Consider the following 21378-nt stretch of genomic DNA (forward strand, 5'->3'; position numbering starts at 1 on the left):
TTTTTATCTTTTAAATTCTATAGCAGTGACTACCTGCAGCCCCGTGTCTATGTTCACATCACACATTAGCACAAGTCTGTGTATCAACTGTCTTACCTGGTGATGCACCAGCGGCCAGGCCTACACCTTTGCCTAAGTATTCAGCAGCACATACTGTTTAATAATTTCTTTTGACTGAAGAGGAATGAAGGAAGCAAATGATAAACAAATGAGCAACAAACAACAACAAAAACCCACAAAAAGCAAAATAAAACAAGGGATTTGGAATAGGAAACCTGGTAGTTTGTCTTGTGCATTTTATAGATAATTATTTTTTTATATTCTGGAACAAACTGAAGCTGGCAGAATTCTAAGTCCATTGTACAGTACTTATTTTATTTTTCATAAAAAAGAGGGTGGGGTAAGGGACTTTTAGAGAACTCAGACAAATGTCGACTTGGAAAAGACATTTTTTGTTAAATAACTGCATTACATGTTTCATTTTACTTAATTGTTTTTTCGAAAAGAAAATTTAGGTGAGGGTCACCAAACCTAAAGAAAGACCTAGAGGGTAGTGTGAAGCTGGTTGAGGTAGATTATATGAACAATAGACATGATGGGAAACGAGGAAGGCTTAAAGCTCCTCTAAACAGCCATCGATCTGATTCCTGACCACAGCTCCTGTACTATTTGAGGAGTGGTCCCTGACCGGAAGCATCAGCATCAGATCTCAGGCCCCAACCCAGACCTGCAGAAACAGAATCTGCATTTGAACAACAGCCTGGATGATTCTTGCACATTCAAATTTGAGAAGCTCTGCTTATGAATGCCTGCCTATCTTGAGATGCTTCTGAACTATAACTGAACATTTTTTTGGCACAGATAGTTGACAGTTGCTGAGTTGATTGCCATCAGCCTTCAAGATCTACCAGATCTAGAGCATTTGGATTGGTGTTGTGGATGAAAGACAAGTAGTGTGACCCTGGGTGAGGGGCACAGGTGGGCTTGTGACAGAAGACAAAAAGCAATTTGACTAGAATTTGATGCTGACAGGGTTAAAAAAAAAAGTGTTTTGAAGAGTACAAGGAAAGGGGAAAGGAAATACAGTTTGAACTGAGGGCAGCTTTAAGGCTTAAATGAGAATACAGCACTTGGCATTGGTCTTCAGCAAGGTAGAGGTGGCAGTTCATGATAAGAAGCACAGATGGAGACCAAGGCAAGTGTAGAAAGAAATGATAAGGTCACTGACTGCAGTGTGTGCCATGTGGCAGGGTTCAGGGACAGCAAGGGAGGCGGAGCCAGATTGGGTGCCATGCTAATGGGCTGGCATCATTCTCTGCATGGCATGGTTCATGCATGGTTCAAAGGGTTTTGAATCAGAGAATGAAGATGGGAATGACATGGTCAGACTGACTTTTGCAGAGATTCTCAGAAGAGTATTTGTATTAGGATTGCAGGTGGGTTTCTTAAAACAACACCACCACCAACAAAAATAATACAGTAATGCTTTTATAAACCAGGCCAAACCTCTGGAATAAAAATATCTATTGGGATGGAGAGCTTCACAGTTGATATACAAGTGTTCCTGAAATCCAGAACCTAGATCCTAGAGATGAATCTGACACAGTTTTAATGGATTTGGGGAGAAGATGCCAGAGATAAGAAAGTGATTTAGGGGCTGTGCATCAGATATATGCAATCTGAAGATGTCCTTCTTAGTCCATTTGTGCTGTTATAACAAAATAGTGAGACTGGTAATTATGAAGAACAGCTTATTCCTTCACATTTCTGGATGCTATTCAAGATCAAGGGACCAGCATTTGGTATGAGGTTTCTGGCTGTTTCCTCACATGGTGGGAGGTAGAAGGGCAAGAGGGAGCAAACCCATACTCAGAAACCCGTTTTACATAGCACCAATCCATTTATGAGGATGGAACCCTCATGATCTAAACAGGTCCCCAGAGTCCCCATTTCAGACACTGCTGCATTGGGGACTAAATTTCCAATGCATGAATTTTGAAAGGGACACATTCAAACTTAAGCAGAAGTTTTTTTTTTTTTGTTTTGTTTTGTTTTTTTTTTTTCTCCTCCCTGTGCTCATGATACATGTGGAGTCAGTACTATACATAAGGAAGAATGTCTTAAGATGCAGTGTTGTAACTGAAGGTCAGAGTCAAAGTCAAAGGACTACTTATTATATGATTCCAACTATGTGACCATCTGGAAAAGGCAATTGTGGAAACAGGAAGATCAGTGATGTCTAGGGCTTAGTAGAGAGGGAGGGATGAATATTCAATGCACAGAGGAATTTTGGGGCCAGGAACATATTTTGTATGATACTGCAGTGGTGAATACGTGACATTATACATTTGTCAAAACTCGTAGACTATATGACTCCAAGAACGAACCCCCATGTAAACTATGCTTCTGGTTGGTAATTGATTATAACAAAATGTACTACTCTGGTGGGGGTCATTAATGGGGGAGGTTGTGTTTGTGTGGTGGCAGGGGGTTCTAGAGGAGTTTTCTCTACTTTCTGTTCAAATTAAAACTACTCTAAAAATGAAGACTATTTTTTTTAAAAGTCAGATTATCTAAACTGGAATCTTAGCTCTACAAATTGCCAGCTCTATAACCTTGGGCAAGTTATCTGACCCTCTGTGCCACCATTTTTGTCTATAAAATGGATTTTTTAAAAAGCCTGAAGTATAAATACTTGTAAAGTAGTCAACATTTGCTGAAATCTTTGCATGTTCCAGAAAGTAGTGGCTTCTATAATTATTAATTTCAGGAGATCAAACATTAATGTACTATTCCTTAATGTATTCTCTCTGGAATAGTTGTGTATATGAAGCTGTTAATTTTTTTTTCAAACAATTTGTTTTCCTTGTTTTGTACAAAAGGTGGGTGGGAGGCAGTGTGCAGGTACAATTGGCATCCATGTACCTAGAAGTGGGTGGTGGCACAGTCCATCTCCAGCAGGTCATCGAGCAGTTAAATTAGTTTGCCTTAATGACGTAAGGGATACATCTGCTGAGACACTGGAGAAGATTAGAGACAAAAATATATAGAACATTCATGATATCAGGGCTGGAATTGCTGAGAGAGGACAACGCACAGAACATTCTGGTTATTCAGCAGGGTCAGGACCGATATTGTAGGCAGAAATTGCCCAAAAGGAGAGGGAAATTCTTCAGGTCCAGAGGTCAGTGATAAGAGAAAAAGGTGTCAGGAGAGAATAGAGGAAAAAAAGATACCAGAATCCAATTCCACTGTGCCAGCAACTTTCCTTAAGAATAACCTTTTGCATCATTATCCTACATAATGGCGGTTGGGGGCGGGGGTGAGAGTAGAATGGAGGAATTTTAGATTATGTGGAGGGAAATGAGAGGGAGGAGGGGGCGGGGGTATGAAAGATGTTGGAATGAGACAGACATGATTACACGAATGGTGTGAATCTACATGTACAGCCATAGAAATGAAATGATGTACCCCATTTGTGTACAATGAATCAAAATACAGTTTGTAAAAATAAAAATAATAATAACCTTTTGCATATCTTTGTTTCTTTGACTCTGTTTTACGTGATTTGTGAGTTAAAATTTGACTTCTGAACTGGTTGTTCATAGGTGTGTCTAAACATGTTGGAGATGCCCTAAAAGCCCATTCCTCTAAGTCCTTGAGGAAAATCTGGACAGTTGGAATCCCTCCTTGGGGTGTCATTGAGAACCAGAGAGATCTCATTGGAAAAGATGTAAGTAGACCATCCTTTCATAACAACAACAAAAACATGGATGCAAATTCAAATTGTTCACTTAACACTGTACCTAGGTGTCTAATAGACCCCTCAAATGTAATACATACCCAACTACTTCCTGCTGTTTTTCTACATCCCTTATCCTATTTTATATTTTCACTTTTTTATATTTTGGTACTGAAAATTAAATGCAGGGGCTCTCTATTACTGAGTTATATCTCCAGCTCTTTATATTTCTTATTTTGAGAGAGTCTCCCTAAGTAGCCCACGTTGGCCTCGATCTTATGATCCTCCTGCCTCAGCCTCCCAAGTGACTGGGATTACAGGAGTGCACCCCCACATTCAGTTCTCATCCTGTTTTAGAAAATGACAATTCCTCCTTGTTGTTACTCAAGCCCAAAACCCCAGTTTAATCCCAGAATGATCTCTTTGTCTCATACCTTAAAACTGATCCATCAGTAAACTACCTGAGTTCCACTTTTGAAATATGCTGAAAATCTGACCTCTTCTCATTATCTCCACTATTAGTGAGCAGGTCTAAGTGACCATTCTGATGCTAAATCATTGTAATAGTCTTACTTCCTCTTACTCTTGTCTCCTAAGTCGCAACATGGTAGCCAGAATGTTCCTTGTAAAATAGAATTCAGATCATGCTATTCTTCTTTGCAAAACTCCTCAATGGCTCTTGTCCTGCAAATAGCCAATATATTTGGAATGGCTCATATGTAGTAAAACATGACAGATTCTTAGTTTGGCTCATGCTAGTTCTTTTCTCTCATTTCATATTATTCTCTGCTTCATTCATTCTTGTGTATTGATTCATAGATCCTATCTATGTGTTTGTCTGAAGGGAATGGATGTGTCTATTTATAAGGTTTTTTTAATTAAAATTATTGGTATTAGAAAAGATACAAAGAAGAAAGAAACTACTGCTAATATTTTGGTGTGTTATGATTCCAGAATTTTTTCTGTGTATGCCTAATGTGTGATTTTAAAAAATGCATTTAAAAATTACAAAAGAAACTCACTGCTATGAATCTGCTTTTGTCTCTTCTATTTTCTTATCTATTTTCAGCCAACCCTCTCTGTTATTTCTAAGCAAATTCCAGACATCAGATAATTTCATCTGTAAACATTTCAGTGTGCATTTCTCTCTTCCCTTTCTCTTCCCCCTTCCCTTTTTCTTTCTCCTTCTTCTTCAGCACTGGTCATTGAACCTAGAGGTACTTTATCCCTGAGCTAAATCCCCAGCTCGTTTTATTTTTTATTTTGAGATAGAGTCTCACTAAGTTGCTGAGGGCCTCGCTAAGTTCCTGAGACTGACCTGGAACTTGTGATCTTCCTGTCTCAGCCTCCCAAGTCATTGGGATTACAGGCATGTACCACCGCCTCTGGCTCAGTAGGCATTTTTAAAGTATAGGAACAATTTAAAAATAATCACTATGCTATTATCATGACTAAAAACTTAACAATAATTCCTGAGTGTCATCAACTATTCTATCTTGTCAGATTTTTCATTGCCTCATAGTTCATTGTTTAATTTCATTATCCAAAAATGTTCTATATTTTGTGATCAATTAATAGGTTTCTTGCTTCACTTTTTTTTGTCTTTCTTTTTTGGGTGCTGGCCATTGAACCCAACCCAGGGGTGATCTACCACTGAGCTACATCCCTACATCCCCCTTTTTATTTTTCGTTTTGAGACAGGCTCTCACTAAGTTGCCCAGGGTGGCCTTGGACTTGGGATCCTCCTGCCTCAGCCTACTGAGTCATTGGGATTATAGATGTGTGCCACCATGCCTGGTTTGATTCACTTTTCCCCCTTCTTCTAATTCATCTCCTTTCTTCCCCTTTAATTTGTTTGTTGAAGAACTTGGGTCATTTATCCTGAAAAGTGTCTCACATTTTGGCTTTCCCAGATTTAACCTTTTGTAGTGGGCTTAGCATGTTTCCTTCTCTCTTGTCCTCCTTGTAAATTGAGAGTTTGGTCAAGAATAATGTTCGGACTTGGATTCTTTTTGTTTAGGTTTATGTTATGGGACGTGTGTTCATCCCTTGTAACCTTGGATCATCTGTCTTTTCTTGGCGTTAGCAGTTATCACCTAGATTCGTTATTTCAATAAGGTTATAAATGCTGATATTTAATTATAGCATTCTTCCTTCATTTTTTGCTTAGTTTTTCTTCAAAGAAAACAGTTTCTCATCAAACACTTGCCTTACCTTGTATAGTTCTATAGAAAAGGCAGAAAAAAAGCGTCTGATACTTTATTTGCCAGTTTTCAAAATGATGGGATGGTTATTTACCATCTTCCAAAGATGAAACTTACTTTTTCTTTAAACTCATGAGTTTAAACCTATTTAGTATGTTTCAGTACCCTAGTCATTAGTGTTAGAATTTTTGTTTTCTTCATTGTACAAGGGGTGGAACCCAGAGGCATTCAACCACTGAATTTTTTATTTTTTATTTTGAGACAGGGGTCTTGCTAAGTTGCCCAACCTGGCCTTGGACTTGTGAGCCTCCTGCCTCAGCCTCTTGAGTTGTTGGGATTATAAATATATGCTGCCACCACACCTGGCTGTATGATATTTTTATCATGTTGAAATTGCCCTGTTTTGTTTAGTAGAGACTTTTAGTCTCCTGAGTCTTTTTGCCCAATTCTATCATCTCTCATAACTTCTGTGCTTTTTAAGATGAAAAAATATTCTGGGCTTATTGTGTATAATTTTTGCTCCCTAGAGAGGCTGCTGTTTGCTTTCAGTGGGACATAGTATTATGGGACCACAGTCTGGGGCCACAGGTGCATTTTGATTTGTCTTACCTGATAGTGTTCTACTTTACCATAGTGAAATATTCCTCTACGATTGCCCTTTTAGAAGGTTCCCTGTTTTCACTTTTACAGACATTATTGATATTATGATAAGATTTACAAATCTTTGGTACTGCATTGCTTATTTCCTTAGAAATGGTTCTCAAAGAGCAGTGCTTGATCCAGTTGCTATTGAACATTTAAATATTTTTTAAAAATTTTAGATGGAAACAATATCTTTATTTTATTTATTTATTTTTAATGTGGTGCCGAGGATCAAACTCGGTGCCTCGCACACGTTAGGCAAGTGCTCTACCTTTGAGCTACAACCCCGCACCATGGTTGTACGTTTAAAAACATGAAATGTTGTCTTGCACAAAGATGGTAATGAGTTATTCACAGCGTACCAATGGAATCCCAAGTGCCTTGTGCCTTAGCCAATTAGGAGTCTTCTGTGTTTAAAACTTTTTTTTACCCTTCTGATGGGTACAAAGTCATACCCAACTGTTCTTATTTACATTTGTCTGGTTGCTAATGAGGTTCAGATCTCTTCACATTTTTTTTTAAAATTTATAACCTAGTAATACTTTTATTTGTTATATATACTGCATTTCTCTCAAATTTTTATATTATTTATATTTTTTCATAAATACAAGATATGTAGTAATTCTGTCAATCATTTCTTTTGGTTTTTGACCTCAGTGTCATGTTTCAGAATTATAAAGGTAACTTTTTTTTAAAAAAATTGTTGGTTCTTTTTAGTTTTACATGAAAGTAGAATCCAGTATGATATAAATAAAGTCTAATGTTAGCAAAATTCACAGTGCTTTTTACATCCATTATTTCTTTGAAGGCTCATGGCAATCCTCCAAAGTAGAAATTATCCTTGTTCTCATACATAAGGAAAATAAGCCTGAGAAAGGAAGCAGGAGTAACCCAGAGTTAAGGTTAGCAGGAACTTAAACTTGGTCTATCTGACTAAATACTATGTTCATGCATCTAAAAGCAAATAAGAATTGGAGTTGCTTAAAGGGAAGTTCATAAATGTTAAAAAGACTTTAATTTTTCTTTCTTTTTTTTTTTTTTTTTTTTTACCAATGATTAAACCTAGGGGTGCTTAAGCACTGAGCCCTTTTTATTTTTTATTTTGATACAGGGTCTCTCTAGGTTGCTTAGGTCCTTGCTAAGTTTCGGAGGCTGGCTTTGAACTTGTGAACCTCCTATCTCAGCCTCCCCAGCTGCTGGGATTACAAGCATGTGCCACCACACCCAGCTGACCTTGATGCTTTTTATCAAATGAAATGTCACTTGGCTGGTTGGCTATTACCTTTCATTTCATTTGGAATACTAGCAAAAAAATCAGTGGAAAAATATTATTCTGTAATAGATCTACTAAGAGGTAGCATGTTTTACATAGTGGTGCCAGTTCTTGAACTGCTTTTTGATAGTCTGAAACAAGGAGAGTCTGGAAGTGGAAAATAAACATTTAGAACCATTTTAGCAATGTGACTGTGCTGTGGTATCTATGCCCTTGGTTGGCATGCTCATCCTGCTGACAATGGTGTGTGGGTGTTGTTGAACTTGTATTATGAGACTCACATATCATGGGCTGCATACTAGTAGTGCCTAGTAAGAGCACATACTGGCCCATAAGTAAGGGAAAATTTTTAAAAATTGGTCCCTCTCCATAGATAGTTTGAGAAGCACTGTGCTAGGTAGCAGGTAATACTTTTTAAACTTGACAGGTGTTCTGTTAGTGCATAGGGCAGCTGAACCTGGGGAAGCTGAGCTCTGACCCTTTCTTGTCTTTGCTGTCCCTCAGGTGGTGTGCATGTACCAGACTCTGGGTAACCCCCTCAGCAAGCTCACCACACTCAACTGCATGCACTCGCATTTCATCCTGTCTGATGATGGGACTGTAGGCAAGTATGGAAATGAAATGAAGCTCAGGAGGAACCTGGAGAAGCACCTCTCTCTGCAGAAGATACATAGCCGTGAGTTCTGTCAGGGCTCAGCTGACAGGTCTGCCTTGGGGGGGTGGGGGGCTGCTGATAAGCACAGTCCAAGCCAGCCTCTGCCTCAGAGCAGTCAGAGAGCCAGAAAGAGGGTATAAGACGGTGCAGAATTGTGGGTGACAGTGGGAGAGAGGAAGTGTTTAGGAGACAGCATAGCCAGGGGAAGTTTCATGGAATGACAGAGACACTAACTAGCAAGGACTCTAAGAGTCCATAAAGTTGAGTTGTTGGAGTGCGGGGAGAGGGAAGATTTCCATAGGGAAGGCAATAAGGAGACAAGCCCGAGAGGAGCAGGGGCCAAGGAAGATGATGTTTCATGTGTGTGTGGGGGAGGCGGGGGGGGGGGGGTGATGCGGGGGGAGGGGGAGCAGGGTAGGCCTCAGGCATGGATGTGGTTCAGACCTGACAGGACTTTTAAAAACAAGGATGTGGAAGGTGTCAGGTTTGTGTTGTGCTCACAGAGGTGTTTCAGATGACTATTTTGGGCTGCTGTGTTCAAGTAGCCCAGAACTTGTGCAGAGCACCAGTAGTGCAGTGACTGAGCACTTCCCTAGCATGCACAGGGCCCTGGGCATGATCCATTTGGTGGCATCTGTGGAGTGAGAGTCCGTGGGCAGAGAGGAGGCACTTCTTTACAGAGAAGAGAAGAGCTGGGTGCTAGCTGGAGAGATGAAGACTTTTGGGTCCAGCAAGAGCAGCAGAAGGTGACCCTCGCTTCTTGTGCTGAATTAAATCTTTCACACCATATTCCCACCCTCGGGGTCAGGTCAGGGTGTGGGAAAGCTCTCAGGAGGCACATACTGTTCAACCTTTGAGTGTTAACTGAAAATACTGACAGTCCTTTCAGTTTTTGGCCTTGACACCCTGAGGCAGTAGGAAGCAGTGAGGTTAGTCAAGTCACAGCTGTCTTTCACTGCCTGTGACCTTGGGAAGTTGAGTTCATGTCTACCAAACTGATTTCTTATTATAAAATGGAAGGACTCTTCTACCTCTAAATGTTTTTGCAAGAATTAATTGAGAAAAGGTATGTTAGATGTGATTAGAATAGTTTGGGTGCATAGTATCACCTCAATAAATGCTTGTTTCTTTCCTTTTGCTGCTTTGAGTACATCTTGTGGTTGTGAGGTAGAAAGGGGAGGGGAGGACTGTGGGAATTGCTGTCAGTCACTTACGGCTTATGGTGAATGAAGGTCTCGAGTCTCATTTAGGTCAGGGAAAGGGGTGAATTGGGTATGTGTTTCTCTGTGGGACTGAGGTGCCTAGGGAAAAAGAACAGTGGAACAGAGGGAAGGAGGAAAGGTGGAGAATAGCCCTGAAGGAGAACCACACTGGGAAAGATCTGTTAAGAGTCTGAAATGCTAGCTACCTGAAGCATCCTGTTGCCTCTGTGACCTGTGCCCACCACCTGAATTGTTTAGGTTCTGTGCAGCATGGTAATGCATGCCTCCTGAGAGCCAAGTCTTTGTCTTTCTTGTTCCCTATTGATTTTGTTTTTTTCTCCCCCCAGTATTGGGAATTGAATCCAGGGGTGAATTACACTGAGCTACATATCTAGTCCTTTTTCATTTTGAGACAGGATCTTACTAAGTTGACTAGGCCGTTATCAAACTTGGGATCCTCCAGCTTCAACCTCCTGAGTGCTGGGATTATAGGTGTTTGCAGCTGTGCCCAGCTGCTTTTCCACTTTTGTGTGAATTCAATCAAGCCCAAGCTTGCAGAAAGCAAAAACAGATGACATTTGTACTTTCAAAGACTTTGTAATTTAGGACAGGCTGGGCTCAGTGGTGCATGCCTGCAATCCCAGCAATTCAGAAGGCAGGAGGATCACAAATTTGAAGCCAACCTCAATAATTTAGCAGGATCCTAAGCAACATACAGAGACCCTGTCTCAAAATAAGAAATACAAAAGGGCTGGAATGTGGCTCTGTGGTAAATCATCCCTGAGTTAAATCCCCACTACAAAACAAAACAAAAAACAAAAAATCTTTTGATGTATCTGGAGAATTTCCGTGAATGTGGAGAAAAAAATGTGGGATCCATTGCAGTGGATTGGTAACATCTATTATTCTAAGGAGGACTCATATGAAAACAGCAAAAAAAATAATCACTCCCCATACAGAGCAACATTTTAAAATTGAAAACTGGAATGATAAGATATCTATGCTTCTTTTGTAGTCTCTTCCTTCCCACCAAACATGGATGCATTTCTATGTCAATAAGCACATTAATATATTTCCAATGACTATGTAATATTCTATTGTATGAGATGTAAGAAATTCTCTTATAAATTTTTTTTTTGGTCACAAGATTAGTGACTATTCATCTAAGTTTTCTTTCTTATTTTTGTGCCTCAATAAAACATTTCCCACATTTAATTTAGTTTTGATAAGATGATATTATTGGAAGACCATGTGTCTATCGGTTGATAAATCCTAGGTTTGCTTTTAGTGATATGGAGACAATAATAAGAAGGTATAGGTTTCTGGAAAAAAAAACAACAACAACAGAATAATACCACAGCAGTTACATGGACTGAATGAAATATTTGGATGCTGGGTAACAGGCCCACCCCTAATGTTTGTGGAGTCTGGGACAAGGATTCCCATAGAAGTCCACATACCGTCTAAATATTTAAAAGTTTGAAATCAAGCTAACACACTAGATAGAATATGCTCTACCCTTTTATTTTGACACCTAGCTCTGGAAGGCCACGTTTAAGTTTAGAGTTCTTGGCTTTGGGGAGTACAGAGCTAGAGAGGCAGGGGCAGCCCTGACCTGCTCTCACCTTGACCTGACTCAGTCCTGTAGTGCCAGGTCCCCTCCACACACACGATCCCCAGGACAGTCCAGCAGTATGTCACAGTTGCCTGTCTCTCTTCTGCCTTTCTAAGCTGCCTCTTGCTTTGGCAAATTTGTCCTTGAGGAGGACATTCCTGGGCAGAGGCTCAAGTGGCTCCTGGAAGCAGGGATTCTGGAGTCCTGCGAACTTTAGGAAGTAGGGGAGCAGGCTTCCCTCAACCTTTAGCCCTGTAGACTCTTGTCTGCATGGGGAGGGGCATGGCCAGAGGAGGGTCACAGCAGGACCCTGAAAACAGTCGACGCATAGTAAAGTTCTTATGGAAAGCATCATGTTAAGCAAAATAAGCCAAACTCAGTCAAGGGTTATGTGTTTTCTCTCATATGTGGAAAACAGGAGAGAATTTTAAAAACACAGTGAGGGGAAATCATCAATGTAAAAGGGAGACTCTGAGTATAGAGAAAGGGGAGGTAACTGGAATGAATTTGACCCAACTCTTATCAGCGTGTCTGAATATGCCACTATGAAACCCACCAATCTGTGTAATTAATATGAACTAAGGTGAAACAAACAAACAAAAACAAAATAAAGGTATTTCTTGCTCAGGTGCAAGTATATTACCTGCCAAGTTTTCTTCTTTTGAAAAATAAAAGTATTGATTTAAAAGTAATTTATCAGCTGGGTGTTGGTGGCACACATCTGTAATCCCAGTAACTTAGAAGGCTGAAGTAGAAGTATTACAAGTTTGAGGCTAGCCTGGGCAACTTGGTGAGATCCTGTCTCCAAGACAAAACAAAACAATAACGTTGAGCACCCCTGGGTTCAATCTCTAGTATTGCAATAGTATAATCAGTAAAAGTAATATATCAGTCTGGGGCGTATTTCAGAGGTAAAGCGTTTGCCTAGCATGCTGAAGGATTGGGCTCAATGGCAGCACTACAAAAAAAAGTGATATATCCATGCGTGTATGGTGCTAAAATGTATTAAGAAATCTATAAGATGAAAAAAAAATCTGTAAGATGAACAGATTTTTTTTTTTCAAAATTTCTCCAGACTCTTCTCTACCTTCTCCACTGCTAAAAGTTTGATGGATATTCTTCCAGATTTTTCTGATCTTTCTATAACATGCTAAAGATATAGGTATATCAGGGGTACACATATAAAGTATATAGGCAATTATAAGGTTTTGAAAATAAAATTGGATATATCTCATTCTGTATCTTTCTCTCTCTTTTTCTCTCTATTTTTTTCTTTTTTTGCTTAATGTCTTTTTTAAAGGAGTGACTCTCGTTGCTCCATATTTTTTTCTTCCTTTTTGTGATAAAATAATTGATGCTGACAATAAGAATTCAAACAGTTAAAAATCAAATATATTGAAATGTAAAAGTCTCTGAGGGTTGCCCAACTCATCTTGTTCCTAGAAATAATGACTATTAAAAATTTATTGAGCTGGGTACCCCACTTTATTCCTAGGGACTTGGGAGTCTGGGCAGGAGGGTCACAAGTCCAAGGCTAGTCTCAGCAACTTACCAAAACCCAGTCTCAAAATAAATAAATAAATAAATAAATAAATAAATAAGGCCTGGGGATCTAGCTCAATGGTAGGGTGCCCCTGGGTTCATTTCCCAGTATTACAAGAAAAGAAAAAAGATTTTAAAAAATTGATCATATGTGGAGATGAGTGATGGATAAATTTGAATCCATTTATAGTTCCCTTTACTTTTAGATGTTGAGGATTTCCCAAAATGAAAAGTTTAACTTTCTTAAGGACAACTTCTTTTTTTTTTTTTAAATCACTGAAAGACTTTAACTTTTCTCCTGGCAAAAACTCAAGGAGGCTCTCGCCATATTTATGCTACATTTTATTTGAAGTCCAAGTTTCTGACTTGACTTCATCTAAGCAAACGGGGAATATTAAGAGAGAGGGGCTGGTACAAGCAATGAAAGTATGTGGTAGCAGAAAGACTCGTGCCTTGAAACCAATTCGATGACTGTCAGATAAGGACGCTTTGCTGCAGTTTGATGATGTTTGTGATCTGAAACAGGCTCAAGACAAGGCACACCTGTGGTGCGGCTGGTGGTGGAAGGAGGTCCGAATGTCATCCTCATGGTATGGGAGACTGTCAGGGACAAAGACCCAGTGGTGGTGTGCGAAGGTACAGGTAGAGCTGCCGACCTCCTGGCCTTTACCCACAAGCACTTAGCTGATGAAGGGTAAGTCCTGGACTCTTCCTTTTTGAAGTGATGGTGACTATTTACTAACTCTTCCATTTTAGGTCTTTAAACCATACATTATGTGGGCCAGCTACCCTTGGAGTACAGAGGGTGACACTGGAAATCATTTTTGTTCATTAGCATACAACCATGAAGGCTATATTTTCTTAGCTGAGGAATGGCTTGCCTTTCTCAGAGAAGCTTGAGACTTGTTTGAGCTTCCAGAAAAGGCATTTCTAGGGGAATCTTTGAAAAGAGATGTTCCTGCAATTGGCCCTCATATCTGAAAGAGCTCTGCAGGGAGGGAAGCAACCAGTGTTGGTCCCAGATTACCTTCAAACTCATTTTTCATTAGAAAAAAACAGCAGGAATTAGGAAAAATTAATATGCCAGCATTTACATAGCATATGTTGTGCTTATTGCAGGCTTTCTGTCCCCTTTTCAAACAAGACAGTTTTTCTCTAGCCAATCCTACGGGCGGCATGAGTCTTCCAGTTTTGAAAGCAGGTTTATGCTGTGTAAATACACAGGGCCTAAAACTAAAATGTCAACCCTGCTAATTTATTTAGTAAATGTATTTCATGCTTATGTTCTTCTATCTGCTCTCTGGGATCTCTTTCTTTCTGATTTCTCTTCCCATTCAGACTTCAGTCACCTACTTCTACCCTGTACCCCTCTTTATCCTTTCATATCTCTTCTTTTCCTAAAGTCATCTGGCTGAGTGGCTTTTAAACTTTTTAACATTTCTCATCTTTTTAAGAATATGATGCCATATGCATATTTTTGGAGATGTGTAACCTTCCAGAAACCATCAGCTCAAGAGCTCTATCTCAGATTGTATTCTTTACAGAGTGGGCAGTCAACCTAGTTTCATGTTCCAGTTCAGCCTTCTGCTGGAGCCCCTGCTTGCATTTTCTTCCTGCTTAGTTGTTGTCTGGCAGAACTAGCCATAGAAACCTTCTCAGTTGGGTGAGCATGTGGGTTTTCTTGAATTGATGCTTCTGGCTTGGTGTCTTCTCTGGCTTGCATCCAGACATGACCATTTATTTCTCTCCTAGGATGCTGCGTCCTCAGGTGAAAGAGGAAATCATCTGCATGATTCAGAACACTTTCAACTTTAGTCTTAAACAGTCCAAGCACCTTTTTCACATTTTAATGGAGTGTATGATGCACAGGGATTTTGTGAGTATGAGTTGATGATTCAAACTGACTTTAAAAAAATGCCATTTGCAGAAATTGCAATGCTTTATTTTTCACAGTTTTTCCATTTTGAACTTGAGTAGATGTAACTCAACAGAATTCACCCTTTCATTGAGTCAGCTTAGATTTTTCCGGCTTTACCTCCACCTCCGTCCCGACCCTTCTTGCTTTGAATTTCAGACTCTACCTGGGAATAGACCCCTAGATAGGATAAACTGTATTACAGAAACATCATAAAACTTAGTGAAAATTACACATAAATGTTTTCAGAGAGTAAAGGAACAGCTTTTTGTCTTCAGTGAATTCGAGTCTGCTGAGTTTAGATGACAGCCTCATACACTGTCCTGAAGGAGGTCCTTGGGAATGTAGTGGACAACAGGAAATATGAAAATACACTTTGGAATAGAAAACAGAGTCCACAGACTATGCACTGTGACCATGTACACATTCAGGAAAAGTGTTCAGTGTTTTAGGGACTGTGATGAAAATTTTTATCAATTTGGATGATATAAAACTGAAAATTATAGTACCCATGCAGATATGTCATGATTCAAAGTGAACTTTCCAGAATTGGAAGAATTTTGGTGATATTATAGTACCTAGCCTCAAAAAAAAAAACAAAAAAAAAACTATTGAATACAAGTAGGTTAAAGAAATTGTGGCAAAACGTGTGATATGGACCTAATAACTACCATGCTTGTTATTAGCAGTGTGCTTTCGAATATATTTTTTCCCTGAAATAGCCCCATGAGTGAGTTCAGCATAACAGTGGTGGATTATTTCACTTTCAAAGATGATACTGAAAGCTAAAGAATCTCAGTGATTTGCACAGTCTTGCAGTTACAAAATGTTAGAACTGAAACTTGAGCTCCAAGGTGATTGAAATCTTGTTCTTAGTTTACTTGGCTTTGTATTTCCACAATAATCAGTAAGAAAAGGACATGTTAAAGAGATTGCCATTGTGCTCACTCCTTCCTGTCATCAATGAGTGAAATGAGCAGTGTAATGACTGAGAGAGTAAGAAAGGTAGCTAAAGAGTTTGCACTTCACAGCAATTGGGTTTTCAGCTCCTGGGCAATGGAGGGTTGATTTTATTCCTGTACATCGTGAAGGGATCTAATGTGTGAAGTTGTAGAAACATAATATTTATATCTTAATAGGAACTGTGATAGCTTTTCATCACTGTGACAAAATACCTGATAAAATCAACCTAGAGAAGGAGGGATTTAGTTTTGTTCATAGTTTTAGAGGTTTCAGTCCATGGTCAGCTGGCCCCATTCATTCTGGGCCAGTGGTGAGGCAGAACATGGCGGAAGGGCTTGGCAGAGCAAAACTTGTCGGTCCTGGATCTTTTCTGTTAAACCAGTTTCCTCTGCTATATGGAACATAATTTCATCTGGAAAGGCTAAAATGAATTCATTAATTCTTATTTGTCTTAAAAAAAAGAGACAGTCACAATCCAGGATGCTCTGGGCACTTTGATATTGTAAGGAATGTCTGTGCTGTTCATTGTACTTGGTCACTGGGTCCATTGTAAAATTGCCTTCCTTATTTTAGGACAAATGCTTAAGAATTCATTTCTCATTAAAAATCAAAAACCTTAGTTTCTAAATTTAGGTGAGTGAAAGGGTCTTATTTGGTATCCCTTCAAAAGGAGGAATGATCTTATTTTCAGTAGGAATTAACACTGAGGTTCTTTTTTTTTTTTTGTAGCATGCACATGGCAAATTAATATAGTTCTTTCATAGATGTTTCTTCTAATATACATGGGGTTTGTAAAGGTTTTTGTTATAACAAGTGTCTATGACTTTTGTCACCCTATCTAAATATATTTATCTTCTATAAGTAAAAAAAAAAATTGCAAAATGAGGAATGATTTCATCAATTCATTAGCTTAAAGGTGAATCCTTGGATATTGATTGAGAGCATTTTCTTTGGTAGTTACTGAACATACGGCTTTTTGTTTTTCAATTGTTACAGATTACCATATTTGATGCTGATTCTGAAGAACAGCAAGACCTTGATTTAGCAATCCTAACAGCTTTGTTCAAGGGTGAGTAACTGAACAGATTTGTAATTGTTCCCTACTTCCTGTTCTTACATTCCAGGGCACCTTGTGCTTGTTGCCTGGATATTTTGAATAGAATATATGATTGTTCCTTTATTTTACTGCAGGCACCAATTTATCAACATTAGAACAATTAAATCTAGCAATGACTTGGGACAGAATGGACATTGCTAAGAAACATATCCTAATTTATGGACAACATTGGAAGGTATGATGAAAACGAAGTCGTATGGAAAAAATATTTTGCACGTTGTTTTGTTAGGGAGGTGCAGAGAGAAAATTGAAGGAGAAATAGATAGGTTGAGAGGGATATAGGAATAGCTTCTTGATGTCTGGGCACCCAAGGGTGGCTAAGATATTTCTCTCATCTACTTTGCCTTCCTGAAAATAATTTTTTCCTAGTTCTTAGCCTAATTGAAGCTGGAAAAGAAAGTTGGAGGAAAAATAGAACAGAAGGATTTTTAATTTATTTGTTGAAAGAGTGGATTTTTGTTATTTAAAACTTAAAAGGTATCTCAGTTCCTATTAAAATGTAATAAGTATTCACAGTAAAAATTAGTGAAAATAGAAAAAATGATTACCTATAATTGTAATCATAATCACTATTAACATTCCATTAAAAAAGTTGTGACTATACATCAGGTAAATTATATTTCGGTCATATAATACATGCACATTGTTTAAAACATCAAATAATACTAAAAGGTTATTTAAAAAAATAATTCCCTTCCATAAGGATCCTACTACTTTTGACATTTTTGGACTGTTCAGTTATAAATTTCCACATTTCTCTCTCTTTCTCTTTTTGTTACTGGGGATTGAACCCAGGGATTCTCTACCACTGAGCTATAATTCCAGGACAGGATCATTAAATGACCCTTGAGCTTGCAATCCTCCTGCCTCATTCTCCTGAGTTTCTAGGATTACAAATGTGTGGGGGTGCCACCATGCCTGGCTAAATTTTCCTTTCTAAATAGCATTATATGGCTATCTTCTGATTCATCAATTTTAGAAGCCTCTCACATCTTTGCCCTTTGGGGACCTCATTGCTGCAATGTGGGCAGATTGCCTTTATTTCTGGTGCTTGGCTGTGCTCCTAGAATCTACCTTGATCATGTTGAAAATCCCTTTACTCCCTTTCCTCTGAAAGAGTGTTTGTTTTCCATGCAAAGGACTTCCTCTTTTCTGACTTACTCCTTTATTTTGATGGCATCCATCCTTTGGTAACTTCCCGAGAAGGGAGTATGGAGGATAAATGTTTTGAGGATCTATATATTTGACTATATTTTAATTTACACTTAACTAAGTTTTTCTACAGAATTTTGAACACTCAGCATTGCTGTTGAGAAATAGAAATCCGTTTTCAGATCCTTTATGGCCATTTTTCCCTCACATTTTTAAAGTTTTAAAAATCTCCTGTGTTCTGAGATTTCACAATGATGTGTATTTTTGTGAGTCTGTATATCCAGTATACATTATTGGCACATGATATCAGCTTGGTGTTTATGTTTCCTTTCCTTTCTATTCCATTCTGTTTGTTCTTTGTGTTCTCTTTCTGAATTCCTGTATTCTGAATGTCGAAACTTATGGATTGCTCTTCTAATCTTTTTATCTTTTTCCTTCTGTGTTCCCTATCTTTTCTTTGGTAGATTTCCTAAACTTTAAGTTTTCTATGAAGCTTTTCTCTTCTGAGAGCATATAGTTAATCTAGTAATTCCCAAGAGCAAATATGTTCTGTGATAGTACTTTCCTACCCTTTGTCCTTAATGGTACCCATAATATCTTATTTTATCTCTCTGAGAGCATTAATGATAACTCTTTTGAAGGTTTCTCCCTGCATTATCTGATTTCTCATAGTTGATGTTTTCTTATCTGTTGGCTTTGGTCTTTCTGTTTAAGGGTGGAGGATGGAAAGCTCATGAGCAGTTCTGGGCCTCTGGTTGGAACTTTCCTGTAGATGTGATCTTCCCAGTAGGTGATCTGCCATTTGTTATGGGACTCCCCCAGATGTCAGCAGATTCATGTCTTGTCTTTTGCATTGGTGATATTAACCAGAAGAAAATCTTTTGATCCCCTGTCTCGAAATCCAATTCAGAAGATGACAGGGAAGGTCTCAAGGCATTTATTTCATCTTGGTGCTACTGGAATTTGGTGGCACAGATCTGTTTGGTTCTTGACATTTCCCGATTGAATTATTTGGCTTTCCGGAAATTGCTAAGTCAGTTATCACTTTACCAACTGATTTCCAACTTCCATAATGTTGCACTCTTGTCCCCCTTGTGCTTTTGGATTTCTTTCTTTTTTAAAAAATATTCTTTTGCTGTCGTCTTAATGGTGGGACCCAATTTAGAGGAATATGTTCAACTTGCCATTTATAGTCAGAAACCAGGTAAATCTTGAAAGTGAACATCATATTACCAACAATTAAAAAAAAAAAACAACCTTTTTCTTTTTCTTTTCTTTTTTTTTTTCCGGGCACAGTGGCACACATCTGTAATCCCAGAGGCTCTGGAGGCTGAGTCAGGAAGATGGCGAGTTCAAAGCCAGCCTCAGCAACTGTGAGGCACTAAGCTACTCAGTGAGACCCTGTCTCTAAATAAAATACAAAATAGGACTGGGGATGTGACTCAGTGGCCAAGTGCCCGAGTTCAATCCCCAGTACCTCCCCTACCCCCAATTTTTTTTTAAACCCCAAACCAAAAAACTCTTGGATATTCATTAGAATTGCATTAAGCCTACACATTATTTTTGGAAGTTCTGAAATCTTTATCACAGTCACTTTTCCTATGAGATGTTTCTGGATTTAGTCAAGTTGCCTTCACTTAGGTCCTGCACATTCTTGTTAAAGTTGTATTTTGTTATTGTGTGTGTATCGTTTTAGTGCAAATATGTAAAATTCCTTAGTTATTTCTACTTTATCTTTTAATTTCTACCTTATGAAGCCTGGCACACTAGAACAAGCGATGTTAGATGCCTTAGTGATGGATCGGGTGGATTTTGTGAAGCTTTTGATAGAAAATGGAGTGAACCTCCATCGCTTTCTTACAATCCCCCGACTGGAAGAGCTCTACAACACGGTGAGTACAGAGCATTTCATCAGCCATCCCCTTGAAGGTTTGTTTACTAATTAGCTTAGGATTTACCTGTCTCCTTGAATGGTCAGGTACAAGATAGTTTATAGAGATACAAGCTTTTCAACCGAAGGAGAAACCTTATTCACTAAGATGTGAATAAGAACGAATTGTTTTTTTATTGAGTTGTTTGAAGTATCTTAACCCAAGGCCACTATTAAAATTTGTTCCTGAACCTTTCCTATGCAAACCCTTTGTTGAAACTCTTCTGGCTTACTCATTGTGAAAACACCAGTTGCTCAAGCAGTGGCAATATCCGTCCTTGATCTTTGAATATTATTCCCTTTTCAATGACCTCTTCCAGTCCTGTCTTCTTGATTACTCCAGTTAGTTCACAGCAATCTGTTCCTAGGGTATGAATTAGTTACAACCCTTTTTGAGCACCCACATGTTCATTTTTAGCATAAGTACTCACTGTTTTCTATTATTATAAATATGCCATTGAATTCCTTAGAAACTTGAACATACTGTTTCAATAAATATACATGTTGGAATGTACTTGTGTCATAGGATTTGTAATAGTGTGAACACTTATATATGATAAAGAATAGTTACAAATAACTTAAAATTTATTTCTGCCTCTTACCAAATAAAGCTAAAGCTGACATCTTTAGTGTGTGTGTGTGTGTGTGTGTGTGTGTGTGTGTGTACCTTGCTTTGAAAAATTTTTCTTCCAAAGACAAATGAAAAAGAAAAAATATTTCATCTAAACAAAACTTCTCTTGGGACAATTCTTCCCTAAAACCAACCAGCTTAAGTTTCATTACTAAAGATGTTGAACAAAATGTTCCATATTGTGCATTACTTAACACACTTGGAAATAAACATCCCCCCCCCACATTTCACCACATAGTAATTAAAGGAAATAATTCTTTCTCTTGTTCTTTATCACAGAAACAAGGACCAACTAATATGCTGTTGCATCATCTTGTCCAAGATGTGAAACAGGTAACCTAATTTCAAAGGTGTGAAAATATCTTTGTATATTGCCTTCACTTTGTGATTAGAGGAATGGCCTGATTTTGCTTCTTTTGATTTTTCTAGTGAGTTATCTACCTCTTTTTACATATATATGATTCTAAGCAATTTTTTTTAATCAAACCACACTCTTAACATTTTTTCCCTTTAATTCACTTTATATTTTTAGTTTGGATCCACCAAGTAAGTAGCATTAGCTAATAAAAAACAAAATGTGTCATATATACACCATGGAGTATAACTCAGTCATGAGGAAGAATGAATTATGTCCTTCATTGGTATAGGGATGGAAATGGAGAACATCATGTTAAGTGAAATAAGCCAGACTCAGAAAGCCAAAAGTCAATGTTTTTTCTGGAAGCTAGTTCAAAATAATGAGGAGAGAGAGAGAGAGAGAGAGAGAGAGAGAGAGAGAGAGAGAGAGAGAGAGAG

The 21378-nt window shown here is 38.4% G+C and overlaps 1 protein-coding gene across 1 annotated transcript in view; it reads left to right on the forward strand.

The window, feature by feature from the left end:
* The window catches only part of TRPM6 (transient receptor potential cation channel subfamily M member 6), a 155587-nt gene that overhangs the window by 36339 nt on the left and 97870 nt on the right, over nucleotides 1-21378 (forward strand). Inside the window, 8 exon segments of the mRNA XM_079112114.1 lie at nucleotides 3609-3733; nucleotides 8366-8537; nucleotides 13401-13569; nucleotides 14628-14751; nucleotides 16750-16822; nucleotides 16945-17045; nucleotides 19780-19914; nucleotides 20863-20916. Coding sequence (XP_078968240.1) covers nucleotides 3609-3733; nucleotides 8366-8537; nucleotides 13401-13569; nucleotides 14628-14751; nucleotides 16750-16822; nucleotides 16945-17045; nucleotides 19780-19914; nucleotides 20863-20916 — 953 coding nt within the window.

This window comes from Sciurus vulgaris (assembly GCF_902686455.1).
Source record: "Sciurus vulgaris genome assembly, chromosome: 15".
In the NCBI taxonomy this organism is placed as follows: domain Eukaryota; kingdom Metazoa; phylum Chordata; class Mammalia; order Rodentia; family Sciuridae; genus Sciurus; species Sciurus vulgaris.